General features: G+C 39.0%; 1 protein-coding gene across 2 annotated transcripts in view; it reads left to right on the forward strand.

Moving 5' to 3' along the window:
- hmgcra (3-hydroxy-3-methylglutaryl-CoA reductase a) overlaps nucleotides 1-13,335 on the forward strand; it is a 35,492-nt gene that overhangs the window by 9,947 nt on the left and 12,210 nt on the right. For both annotated transcript variants that reach the window (XM_041186661.1, XM_041186660.1), the window contains exons 3-12: nucleotides 2,393-2,504; nucleotides 2,651-2,738; nucleotides 3,439-3,523; nucleotides 6,284-6,389; nucleotides 6,760-6,866; nucleotides 7,012-7,131; nucleotides 8,579-8,739; nucleotides 10,137-10,351; nucleotides 11,411-11,601; nucleotides 12,260-12,454. In XM_041186661.1, coding sequence (XP_041042595.1) covers nucleotides 2,393-2,504; nucleotides 2,651-2,738; nucleotides 3,439-3,523; nucleotides 6,284-6,389; nucleotides 6,760-6,866; nucleotides 7,012-7,131; nucleotides 8,579-8,739; nucleotides 10,137-10,351; nucleotides 11,411-11,601; nucleotides 12,260-12,454 — 1,380 coding nt within the window. The remainder of the gene's footprint in view (nucleotides 1-2,392; nucleotides 2,505-2,650; nucleotides 2,739-3,438; nucleotides 3,524-6,283; nucleotides 6,390-6,759; nucleotides 6,867-7,011; nucleotides 7,132-8,578; nucleotides 8,740-10,136; nucleotides 10,352-11,410; nucleotides 11,602-12,259; nucleotides 12,455-13,335) is intronic.

Below are 13,335 nucleotides of genomic sequence, written 5' to 3' on the forward strand. Positions count from 1 at the left end.
AGATCCAATAACCCATGCAAAAGCAAAAACCCACATCTCATGCCTACATGCACTGTCTTTGAAGTGGTACTTTGCCTCACCACTGAAGGATGAATACAACAACCTCTATTTGTATAGTACCTTTACCATAGGAAAAAGTGTCTCAAAATGCTTTGTAAACATCAATAAAAATGGATGGTGAACCAAAGAAAAAGAGAAACGGAATGTCCAGAACCCTGATCAGAGTGATGAATTTCTAGGAGGATCTTAAAGGAACGAGGGAGGCTGAGGCTTAGGGAGGAAATTCCAGAATTCAAGCCACCATCCTTAATAATGCATAGAAGGGAGTGGGGTGATGCACCTCTAATTCTTTAAATTTGAAGAGAGAACTGGAAGAGTTGAGCCTGGAGGTAACCAAAGCATGGATGCAAATCCAAAGCAGATATGTTGAGGTAGGGCAGAGCTAGGCAATATTACAGCGGTCAAAGTAGGCAATATTCATCAAAACAGAAAATGCTGGAAATACTCAGCAAGTCTGGCAGCATCTATGGAGAGAAAAACAGTTGATGTTTTGAATTGCTGACGTTTCGTTACATCTGGGAAAAGTTAGAAATGTTTTAAGCAAGCAAAAGGGAAGAGGGTGGTGGTGAAAAGAACAAAGGGCAGACCTGTGATAGGGTGAAAGACAGGAGAGGGTAAATGACATGAGTTGGTGATGCAAGGCTAAAGGGAGCAGTAATGAGACAAATGAAGAAACAAAAGATGTGTCCAGAGGAGGTGAAAATGGCAGAATGATGAACAGCTGCCACCTGAAAATGAAAACAAAAACAAGGGAAAATTGAGAGTAAATCCAAAACCTGAAGAGAAAAAGGAAACACAATGAGGGCAGAGATTACAATCTGAAACTGTCGAATTAGATTTTGAGTCCAGAAGGCTGTAAAGTGCCTAATTCAAAGATTTGAGGTGGTGATCCTCGCTTGCATTGAGCTTTTTAGATAACTGCAGAAGCTGAGGATGGAGAACTCCGTGTGCACGCAAGATGGAGAATTAAAATGACAGTTTGCTGGAAACTCGGTCATGCGGACTGAACGGAAGCGTTGAGATTCTTGGACTTGAAGATATGGTGTGGGGTAGGAAAAGGATGCATTACGAGGGATGCTCTGGCTGCAATTGACTAGCAAGCAAGAGCAGTCCCACTGACCTTGACAGTTGAAGAGTGGTGTTGGTGGAGGTTGGTGTGACTGACCCTGTCAATGGTGCAGATAAGTTTATGGGTGAGGAGTAAGAATGCACCAGACAGTACCATTTGTGATAATGTTGTTTCATTGCTGTGCCAAGGAGGAAACCTGACTGGAGAGATTTAAATGTACAGTTACAGGAAAGATGGGTATGGATTGGGGGTTGACAATACATTTGAGGAATTTGAGAGGAAAAGTTAGAGATGAGGCAATTGTTGCATGGATAGAGCTGCTGAGGAATGATTGATTTATCTAAGGGGTGGGTAGGCAAATGGAGTTTTGAAAGAATAGGGACAATAGCCAAAATGGAACAATTTACAATGGCAGCTAGATTGGGATTCCTGGAAAAGACGCTGGGTGATCAGTTTACTGGAAATAGTTTCTTGGACAGTCTGATTTCAGATGGCTTGAGAGGTGATGGGGAAAGGATAGAAGATGGAAAGATTGGAAAAGTGTGGTGGGATATCCGTGGGTTCCTTTAGGGGGCACCTCCACCTTCTGGACTCAGTTGCATTGGAATTGGGGCCCCTGGACTCAACTGACATTTGAATATGACATAGTGCAACCCAAATGCAGTCCAGAAATGCATTTGTACCTTTTATCTGCAGACATGGCTGTTGCTAGTGTGTCTAGTGGAGCCCTGGGTATCAGCTTGGGTAGGGTAGGGCAGGGGTAAGAAGCACCTTGCCACCTTCCCCCTTTTCCCCAGCCCACCTGGAACTTTTGTGGTAGCTCTCAAGGATAGGAAACCCAGTTTCACCCCAGTTTCTGGATCTTGGCTTCTATTCCACCCAAGCTCCACCACAAGGAGGAGCAGAAGTTCTGAACTTGTTTCTATGCTGAGAAGTTATTAGATGTTATTTTGTTTGTATATTTAAATTAACAGTTCTTGTATTTGGATACTTATTTCCTAAATGGTCTAAATCTCAGAAATGCAGTTAGATTTTACTTGTGCACCACTTTTTTTTTAAAAAAAAAGCCTTTTGAGCTGGGAATCTTAGACTGCAATTACCTGCAACTACTGCAGATATGTTTGCACTGGTTGGTCTGTGTCTTGCCTGGGAAAAATTTTAAATATGCTTATAGGGAGCTAAAATTTTGACAAAGTTTGTCATGTAACTGTTTGTGGTTTAAGATGTTGACCAAATTTCACTGTTGTGACTTTGTTTTCACAGGAAATATTGAGCAGTGATATCATAATCCTGACCATCACACGCTGCTTAGCAATCTTGTACATATACTTTCAATTCCAGAATCTTCGACAGCTTGGTTCCAAGTATATGCTAGGTATGTTCAAAGCACCTTTTATTTTTAAATGTACAGCCAATGATAGAGTGCATGCCCTTAAATCTGAACTGACATTTAAACATGCCTAAGCATGTTATTTGTACAGTGCTTATGCAAATGAATTTTAGCTTAATTTGTTCTTTTAGGGATTGCTGGTCTCTTCACCATTTTCTCCAGCTTTGTTTTCAGCACGGTTGTGATTCATTTTCTGGATAAAGAACTAACTGGCCTAAAGTGAGTACAAAGATCGTCAACTCTACATTTTACTTTGGTGAACATTTTGGATTTGATAGTAACATGAACGCACTACCTTAATAGCTGCATTTTTAGGGCTAGCATTTGCACTAAGTCAAGAAAAGATCAGATTGTTCAATATTTAATAAAATGTTGATACATATTATATCCTAAGTGACCAGTAACTACAATTGCAGCTAAGCAGACAGAAACAAATAAGAACTTACATTTAAATAGTATCATTCACAACCTCAGGAGGTCTTTAAATGCTCCACAACTAAGTGTTTCACAGCTAATTAAGTTCAGTTGCAATGTCAGAAACTTGGCAGCTAACTTGTGCATTTTAAAGCCCCATAAACAGCAATGAAATAAATGACCAATTAAACTCTTGATGATGGTTGAGAGATAGTGGCCTGCACACCCGGAGAACTGCCCAGATCTTCTTTTAATAGAGCCATGATAACTTTCACATCTACCTGAGAGGGTAGACAAAACCTCAATTTAATGCCTCATCTAAAAGATGGCATTACCAGTGGAGCATACCCTCAATATGACTGACAAAATGTCAAACTGGTGACACCTTTGCACAATAGTAGCATTCTGCCTCCTGAGTCAGAAAGTCAAGACACTTAATAATTCTGTATTAGTTTCACAGGGACACTTGCACCAAGATTAACTCTAAATTCATATTTCTTCACAGTGAAGCCTTGCCTTTCTTCTTGCTGCTGATTGATCTGTCCAAAGCCAGTGCTCTGGCCAAATTTGCACTGAGCTCCAACTGCCAGGTACTGTACTACGTTTGCCTGGCATGGATTCTTTGCAGATGGTATTGAACAAAAGCTAGATGAAAACAATATTGGTAAATCCAGACTGAGGACTGGTTACAAATAAACAATGGGGAGCAATTTGTTTGCATTGCACCACACCAAATGGCACTATGCAGATTCGCGTGGATTCCCTAGGGACAAGCAGCTTTGTGGGTGCTACCTGTGGGGGCCCACTCATCATTCTTCATTGCATGACGCTCTTCGTTGATATCCATTAGTGGCCTGCAGTGCTGCTTACCCTTGGGGAATCAACGCAGTATGTGTAGCATATTATGCAAATGAATTTCTCTTCCAGTGCCTTTAATACTAATGAATGTGTTTTGTTTTTAATTGCCCTCTACATTAAAGTACTCAGCAGAAGGCTAAAGTTGATATAGTAGTAACCTCAACCTTTGAGCACGTTATTCTATATTTGTGTTTAATAATGTAAACTGAAGAGAAATGTTTTTTCTAAATTTTAATCTGAATAGTAGAGTAAATAAACATTACTCTAGAGCAATTTGTACTAAGTACCATATATTTATAGTGGCAAAGAGATAAATGGTTTAGGCCTAATCACCATTACTAAGTCATGTTACAAGGTGACCAAGATTGGAAAATAAACATTTCAGGGTACACAACATTTCAAAAAGATCAGAACGGAAAAAGAGGAATAGCCAGCAAAGGGCCTTTAAAAAGTTAATAAAAAATGAGTAAAATAGCCAGGAATATTTTTTTAAAAAGCTTAAGAGCTTTTACAAGCCTATGGAAAGGAGTAGTTAAGTAAACTTTGTTCCTTGGAGGCAGAGACAGAAATAGTCATGGGGAATGAGGAAATGGCAGACACATTAAACAAATATTTTTGTCTGTCTTCACAGCAGAAGACACAAATTACAAAGCAGAAATAAAGGTTAGCCTAGAGGTCAATAAGAGGGAGGGATGTTAATATCAGCAGAGAAAAAAATTGAAGAAACTTAAGGGACTAAAATCTGAAAAATCCCCACAACCTTACAGTCTACATCCTAGGATTCTAAAAGAGGTATTTGCAGAGATGGAGGATGGACTGTTATAATTTTCCCAAATTCCCTCTCCTAGAATGGTGCCAGTGGATTTGAAGTTGGCAAATATAACACCCCTATTCTAGAAAAGAGAAAATGGGGAACTACAGGCCAAGTGAGCCTGACATCAGTCGTCAGAGTGCTGTAATTTTAATAAGGAGGTCTTAGCCATACACATGGACCGTCGTAGTATGATCAGAAATTCTCATAGCTTTATGAAAAGGAAATTATGTTTGATCATTTAGTTTTTTGAGGATGCATCTAGTAGTGTAGTTAAAAGGGAACCTTGGATGGGAGTGTACTTGGATTTCCAAAAAGCATTTGGTAAGGCACCGTACAAAAGGGTAGTACAAGAGGTAAGGGACTTGTGGAGTTGGGGGTAATATTAGCATGGTTGGAGGATTAGTTAACGGACAAGAAGTAAAGAGTAGGGACAAACAGGGCATTTTCAAGTTAGAGTGACTATTGGAGTGCTGCAAGGGTCAGTGCTGGGGTCTTGACAAGTTAACAATTTATATTAATGACAGACGAAGAGGCCCAAGAATATTATATCTAAATTTGCTGATGGTACAAAGCCAGGAAGGAATATAAACTGGGGAGGACAAAGGCTGCAGAGTGACATAGACAGGTTAAGTGAATGGACAACAAAATGGTAGATGGAGTATAATGTGGGAAAGTGGGAAGTTATTCACTTTGGTCGTGAGAATAGAATAGCAGAATATTTTTTAAATGGCATTAAACTTCCAAATGTTGATGTTCAGAGAGATGTATATTCTTGGACCATAACTTTAGGTACAGCTAGCAATTTGAAAGGAAAGTTGCATGTTGGCCTTCAGTGCAAGGGGATTGGAGTAAAGGAGTCGTTTCTTGCTACAATTTACTGCACTTTGGTGAGACCGCACCTGGAGGAATGTGTGCAATTCTGGTTTCCATATTTAAGGAACAATGTACTTGCATTGGAGCAGTACACTAGACTGGTTCTTGGTATGAGGGTTGTCATATGATGAGAGGCTGAGTAAATTGAGCCTATATTCTCTAGAATTTAGAGGAATGAAAGGTGATCTCCATGAAACATTCAAGATTCTGAAGGGGCTTGACAGGGTAGATACTGAGAGATCTCCCCAGCCAGTGGAAACGACCTAAAACATGGGCACAGTTTCAGGATAAAGGACTGATTATTTCACATGGAGATGAGAACAAGTTTCTTTACTTGGTTGTGAATCTGTGGGTTGTGGATGCTCCATCATTAAATATATTTAAGGCTGAATAAACAGATTTTTGGTGTCTCAGAGAATCAAGGGATATGAGGAGTGGAAAGGAGAGTGGAGTTGAAGCTGCAGATCAGCCATGATTGTATTGAATGGCGGAGCGGGCTCTGTGGGACATATGGTCTATTATTATCTTAAATTGCCCCTTGAGTTAAATTTGGTTTCAAAACAGATGGAAAACATTTTTAATTCAAGAAACATAATTGTGATGTGTTTATATGCTAATTAGTGCCAGTAGAACTAATTATTGTCATTATGGCTCTTTTGGTAGATTGCCTTTAAATGTTCTGTAAAATAAATTTTTTATGTCTTCCTTGGTAAATGCAAAATTTAACCCAATCCGTTTTATTTTTCTTGTTCAGACAGTAGTTTCTTTGTAAGCTGGTTCTAAATGTACATATTTTGATTGACAGGATGAAGTAAGGGAAAATATTGCACGTGGAATGGCCATCCTGGGCCCCACTTTCACTCTTGATGCCCTTGTGGAATGTCTTGTGATAGGCGTTGGTACTATGTCTGGTAGGTCACATGAAATTACCTCCTTTCATGCATGAGTGTATCTTTTGTTAGTTTTATAGGAAGTTTCTGAAATTTTTAAGTTTAAAAAGGGTTTTGTGTTAAGGTGCATTTTAATCCATAAGCTGATCCATTTTTTGTGGTAGAATGTGGATTTGAAACTACACTTTTGTTATGAGTGAGTTACTATTCTCGGCATGACTCCTAAGGAAACACCTAGTGGAGGTGAGGAAGGCATGGTTGACATTTAGCAGTATGACGTATTAGAGCAGCACTAACATAAACCAACCAACAGACACTTGATATGTGAAAGGTGAGAATATTAAAAAGCAGAAGAAAATACTGCATTCACTTATTTTGTTTCTTCCTTCAGGCGTGCGACAGTTAGAAATCATGTGCTGCTTTGGCTGCATGTCTGTTTTAGCAAACTATTTTGTCTTCATGACCTTCTTCCCAGCTTGTGTCTCCCTGGTATTAGAGGTAAGTATGAAGTTAGAAATTTTCTAATCATGTTAATAGGATTTTAATGCCTGTTATCATGTATTTATTGCATAATTTGATTTTTTTTTTCTTCAGTCAAAGCTGGAAATCTTCTAATAGCTTAAACATTAAATTTCCCCCATAGCTTTCCCGAGAAAGTCGTGAGGGTCGTCCAATTTGGCAGCTTGGCCATTTTGCTCGTGTCTTGGAGGAAGAGGAAGATAACAAACCAAATCCAGTAACACAGAGGGTGAAAGTCATCATGGTCAGTATTGAAAAGCATTTTCTGGATAAAATGTGGTCATTGATAGATTTCACTAACTGAGCTCTGCACAACTGAACTCTTGCAATAATTCAAAGCTTCTGGAAATATTGCAAAATTATCCATACAAAAATTTCTAAAGAAATGGTCCAACCAATAGTCTAGTTTTCTAGATATCTAAGTGTTGTACTGCCAATTTAATCTATTGAATTTTGTTGATCATCCAGTGAAAGATTAAATTGTAATTGGTGAGCTGAGAATGACTGCCCTTGACATCATGGCAGCATTTGACAGTGTGTGGCATCAGGACCTCTAGCAAAACTAGAGTCAATGGGAATTGGAGGGAAAACTCTCTGCTTGGGGTCATATCTAGCAGAAACGAAGATGGTTGTGGTTTTTGGAGGTCAACCATCTCAGCTCCAGGACATTACTGCAGGAGTTCCTCAAGTTAGTGTCCTAGGCCCAACCATCTTCAGCTGCTTCATCAATGACCTTCCTTCCATCATAAGGTCAGAATTGGGGATGTTCACTGATCATTGCACAATGTTCAGCACCATTCGCGACTCCTCAGATACTGAAGCAGTCCATGTCCAAATGCAAAAAGACCTGGACAATATTCAGGCTTTGGGCTGACAAGTGGCAAGTAACACTTATGCCACACAAGTGACAGGCAATGACCATCTCTGACGAGAGAATCTAACCACTGTCCCATGACATTGTGGCATTAGCATTGCTGAATCACCCACTATCAACATCTTGGGGATTATCATTGACCAGAAACTGAGCTGGACTAGTCATATAAATACTGTGGCTACAAGAGCAGGTCAAAGACTAGGAATCATGGGCTGTGTAACTCACCTCCTGACTCCCCAAAGCCTGTCCACCATCTGCAAGGCACAAGTGAGGAGTGTGATGGAATAGTCTCCACTTTCTTGGATGAATACAGCTCCAATGATACTCCAGAAGTTTGACACCATCCAGGGCAAAGCAGCCCACTTGTTGACACCCCATCCAGAAACATTCACTTCTTCTACCACCAACTCACAGTAGCAGCAGTGTGTACCATCTATGAGATGCACTGCAGGAACTCACCAAGGCTCCTTAGAAAGCACTTTCCAAACTCAAGACCACTGCCTTCTAGAGGGGCAAGGGCAGCAGGTAAGGTACAAAGGAACACCACCTGGAAGCTCCCCTCCAAGCCACTCGCCGTCCTGACTTGGGAATATATCACCGTTCTGTCACTCTCAGGGTCAAAATCCTGGAACTCTCTGCCTAACAGCACTGTGGTTGTACCTGCAACACATGGACTGCAGCAGCTCAAGAAGGCAGTTCACCATTTTCTCGAGGGCAGTTAGGGATGTGCAACAAATGCACAATGAATGGATTTTTTTTTTAAAACTTGTGGATGGATAAATAAATTGTTATGGATTTTTATTTTGTCTGGGTCCAGTCTCTAGGATTAGTTCTAGTTCATGCTCATAGTCGCTGGATAGCAGAACCATCTTCGCAGGATAACACCTTGGAAATGCCTAAATCTGGAACAGGACTGGATGAGAGTATGCCTAAAAGAATTGATCCTGGGGTACCACTGTGGCAATTCTATCTTTCCAGGTAACTGAATATTAAACTGAAAATTGGTTGAAGTGCCATAAATATTCACTTCAAGCAAATGCAAAAGTTACTTGCATAAGGTAATTTAAGTGTGTCCAATACATTGGCCATCTATTAGTTTTAGAAGAAACTGCTACCAAGTTGTGCAGATGGTTTTCTGGGGTGCTTCTGTTCAGCTTGTTGTGCTTCAAAATCTGATCAGCCCATCTTCCTTACCACAAAGTTGTTATTGTGAAGGGGAAGAGCTGGAAATTAGTTTTTTTTAAATGATGGGGAAGGAACACCACAATAAAGCAAGTACTTCCCAATGTGCTTTTAAAAGAGGAAATTTCCCTTTAGACAGTCTGCCCAAAAAGGTTCTAAAAACTCACCAAGGAACTCTCAACTTTTCTAATTGCCTACATTTGACAATCTAACATAACATTTTTCAGAATGTAGATCCTAGGTTCCTATATTGGAAATTCTAAGAGATCCATCAGAGGAGTACCCAGAGAGAAAGAGAGCATTTTTATTTTTTTGGAATGATATGAAATGTTTTGTAAATTTGAATGCTTGAAACGTTGGAACCAGAATACATTTACGCAGATGTCTTATTTTTACACATTTCACAAAAGTGTAAAATTGGGTATTTCAACCTCTCGGAATAAATATTTGTTATGAAATAGTACATGGGAAATAATTCCTATTTTAAAACCATAAAAGCTGCAAACTTGATAACCTTGCAGGCAAAGGCTAGCTGGTCCATTGAACCAGTGCCATGTTAACTGTGGCACCCATGCCCATCAGCAGTCATCTGATCTCCTGAGTGGTAGACAATTAACTGAGACAACATAGAGCATGCATGTACAGCATGATATATTACTTGCCTTTTTGTAAGACATGATTTTCCTCCCCAAGAACTGGTTCAGCACAGTCTCCAGAAGGCAGATGGAAAGCCTACCCTCACTAAATGAACCAGTAGTGTATTCCATAGGTCACTGAACAGGGTGGGTGGGAGGCAGGGGGAGAGAAAGGAAGACATAACCTCTAACCTAGCCCTATTCTTGTATTGCATTTACACATGATCTCTGGTCTTCCCCAACCTGTCTAGTTGAAATAACCTCTCTGGGAAAACACAAGGAAGCTGCTCGTTTTTGATGTACCTCTTATCAAATCGCCTTGATGTCTACCAGGGGAAATAGAGTCTTTTAACTGTTTCTATATAACTAGAGGTTTTTCAGATAGAGATTAATCTGGTGGCCCTCCTTTTTTTTTCTTAAAGCTTTTGAATTGCACGTCATGTGTACTGGATACAGTAATTTAAATGTAATCTAACCAGGGTATTGGACAAAAGTTCATAGCCTAATAAAACTAATCAATGCTAGTTAATACATTTTATGTTTTATTTCATTCTACAGGATGATCAGCATGGATATTGAACAAGTAATTACTCTTGGCCTAGCACTCTTCCTTGCTATCAAATACATCTTCTTTGAGAAAGCAGAAACTCAATCCTCTTTCTCGCTAGTGGTGCAGAAAAAGAATACTGATAGTTGCATGAATAATATTGGACCCAGCAGATTCCAGCCGAATTCTCCAGCAGATGAGGAACCAACCAGTAAAGAAAATACAGGTAAAAGTTACAGGTGTATGTTACAATTGCTGTGCAGTAATGGAACTATAATTATAACCTTATGCTGAGGGACTTGGATGCATGTAAGCCAGACTGGCAGGTTTTGTTTCCTAAAGTACTTCAGTGAAACAGTTGGGTTGTTGCAACAATCTGACAGTTCTATATCTTCATATTTTCAACTGAATTCAAATTCTCAAATTGGCATTGAGATTTGAACATCTTCTTCGGATTCTTAGTCCAGTCATATAATCACTAAATTATCATAAGAGTTTGAAATATTGCCTGAGGCAAGCTCAAATATGTTGTTAGCCTTCTGATACCAATAGACTTTATACTTATGCTTGATATTTGGTTCATCAGTTCAAATACATTTCTTCTACTATCCTGACTAGTGACCAATTTGTAAGCAACAGAACTTCATTCTAGCATCATACCAATTGTCCTCCCCAGATCATGCCCACAGCTGGTAGGACAAACCACAATACGGTTTTTCTTGCGGATGTAGCACACAAACTTCAACTAATGCTGAAATCCTAGTGACAAGCTGCCAGCAGTGATTGGCAGTAAGATTGGGTGTAAAATGTAGAAAAATGTCCCGTTCTGCAGTACTGATACTTATTTTGATAAGGAAGTACCAAAAAGGGAAAGACTGGCTCCTGGACAGTTTAATTTGGATTTTGTTGCAAGGGTCAAGAGTTAATTGTTGGGTACTTTTGGCTACCTTGCTCCCTTCTTGCTCCTACCCAACTCATACAGGAGCTTCTTCTTTAAAATCCCACACCTTGTTACATCTTTCTCTATTTTTGAAAGTTGCCTTAAAACAAACCCTTTGTCCTTCTCCAAATATTCCCTAAGATTTGGGACCAACCATAACTTGGAATACCCTTTGAAGGCTTTCTATAAATGTAATTGTTAGCATATTACTTTTATCCATCAGGTACTACACATTATCTTTGTGTACATATTATTGGTAATGCCTTTTTGAATGAGACGCAGTTTATTTTTGTTAATGTTGCCTGTGCTTCCACATAAACTAATCACCGGCTATTTTTCCTGCAGATGAAGTCATTAAGCCTATTGCGTGCTCTATCCCTAAACTGGTCAATCATATGTCAAAAGCAAATTTTGTGTTAGGAGACTTCACTCCTCCTAGCTCTTCATCTTCAGGAACACCTGAAGAGCTGGATACTGAGCTTCCATTAGAGCCACGACCAGTTGAGGAATGCTTGTTCATACTCAAAAGCCCAGAGGTAAAAGATTTCTAACTTAGTCATGGTCTCAACTATTTTGTATAGGTCTCTGGAAGGAATGTGAGTTTGTTCTGTATTTGATTTGAAACCTGTTCAATGATGAACAGTTTGGCTAAATGCTGGAAATTATTAAGCCTCTTTCAAACTCCATTACAATAAGTCATTGAATCTATTGTAGATAATAGATATTAGATGCTGAATAATGGGCACATCAATTTCTATCCTATATGTCTTCAATTGTTATATTGGACATAGTAATTTTATGGAGTTTGTTTTTTGCCTGTGCTACTGTAATGAGGGAGGTTTTAGAATTGTTAACTTGAGATGAATTTGAATGTTTAGTTACTTGGTAATGATGCTTGTGAACAGCTGAGCAGAGTATACAGTTAACTAGATGGCCAGTGGCTTTTAATGCTAATTAAAGATATATGAATGCAATCTGAATTAATCAAACTTTTGAAATAGCTTTTAACCAACTCTTTTATATTGGTGGAATAAAATGATACATCTTAAAAATAAAGTGTATGATAAATTGTAGTTTTAAATTCATGGTCTATCTAATTTCTGTAGAATTATGAAGAAATGTTTATTGTGGAGCCCTTAGGATTGAACTTGAAGTATGATACCAGTGATTCGATTGTTTTTTTTCCCTCTCTAGAGAGGAGCAAAATGCCTTACTGATGCTGAGGTAATTAGCCTGGTGAATGCCAAACTCATTCCAGCTTACAAACTGGAGAATATGATGGAAACTCCTGAACGTGGCGTATTCATACGTAGACAGCTTCTGGCTCCAAAACTCCCAAAACCCACTGCACTACAGCTTCTTCCCTATAAGAACTATGATTATTCATTGGTAAGTCAGAGCTCTCAATATTAGGGATTTAAAATCAGGAAGAGTGAGGCAGATTGCAAACCCTTTGAAAGAGTCCACATCCTGTGAATGAATAAAGGAAAAAAAAATGTGGAATGTTTATTAGCTTGGCTCTAAATGAGTTGAGACTTATAGGCAAAGCATATTAGTTTTCCTTTTAAACAATGGAAAACTAATTACCAATTTTAAAACATTTTCTCAGTTGTATTTTTAACCTCCGGCTAGTTTTAGTGATGCAAATTTTACTTGATAGGAGGAAATTAATTTTTCCAATTTTGTTTTTTTTTTTGCAAATATTTACACTAAACTTCACGAACACAGCATGTTGAGATTGCTGTGTGCTACTTCTAGTTTCTTTATTGTCCATCCTTAGTGACTCAATCCTGCAATTGAGAGGCCTGATATAGGAAGAAAGTAGAGACACTACACCCATAGAATTCCTAACATCTCTATAAGGAATCGTCCCTTTTTTCACCTCCAGGATCTTTAAACTCATGGATTAGGGGATCAAATTTGCACCATGCTACTTTACAACACCTTCCAGTGGACTCATTTTTTGCTAGTACTTGGTGTGTTTTTCATGAATGTAAGTTATTTTGGAATGTTGCTGAAACCTTTTGTCTTGCACTCATAAGGATAAATGAATGCAAGAATTCTAAATTTCGAACAATCTCAACCATTTATACTACTGGAGAATTAGGTGCTGATTGGCAAGTTGACTCTGGCTGCGGTGTGACCATGGCGAAAGCAATGAGGAACTACAGGCTCCCAGGCAATTCAAAAAAGACAGGAGGCTTGAGCATATTCCTTTTTGTTTGTAGAGAACCCGTCCCTGTTTGAGTGTGTCGCTTGTAGCAAGTGTA

The sequence above is a fragment of the Carcharodon carcharias genome, chromosome 4 (assembly GCF_017639515.1).
Source record: "Carcharodon carcharias isolate sCarCar2 chromosome 4, sCarCar2.pri, whole genome shotgun sequence".
Classification (NCBI taxonomy): Eukaryota; Metazoa; Chordata; class Chondrichthyes; order Lamniformes; family Lamnidae; genus Carcharodon; species Carcharodon carcharias.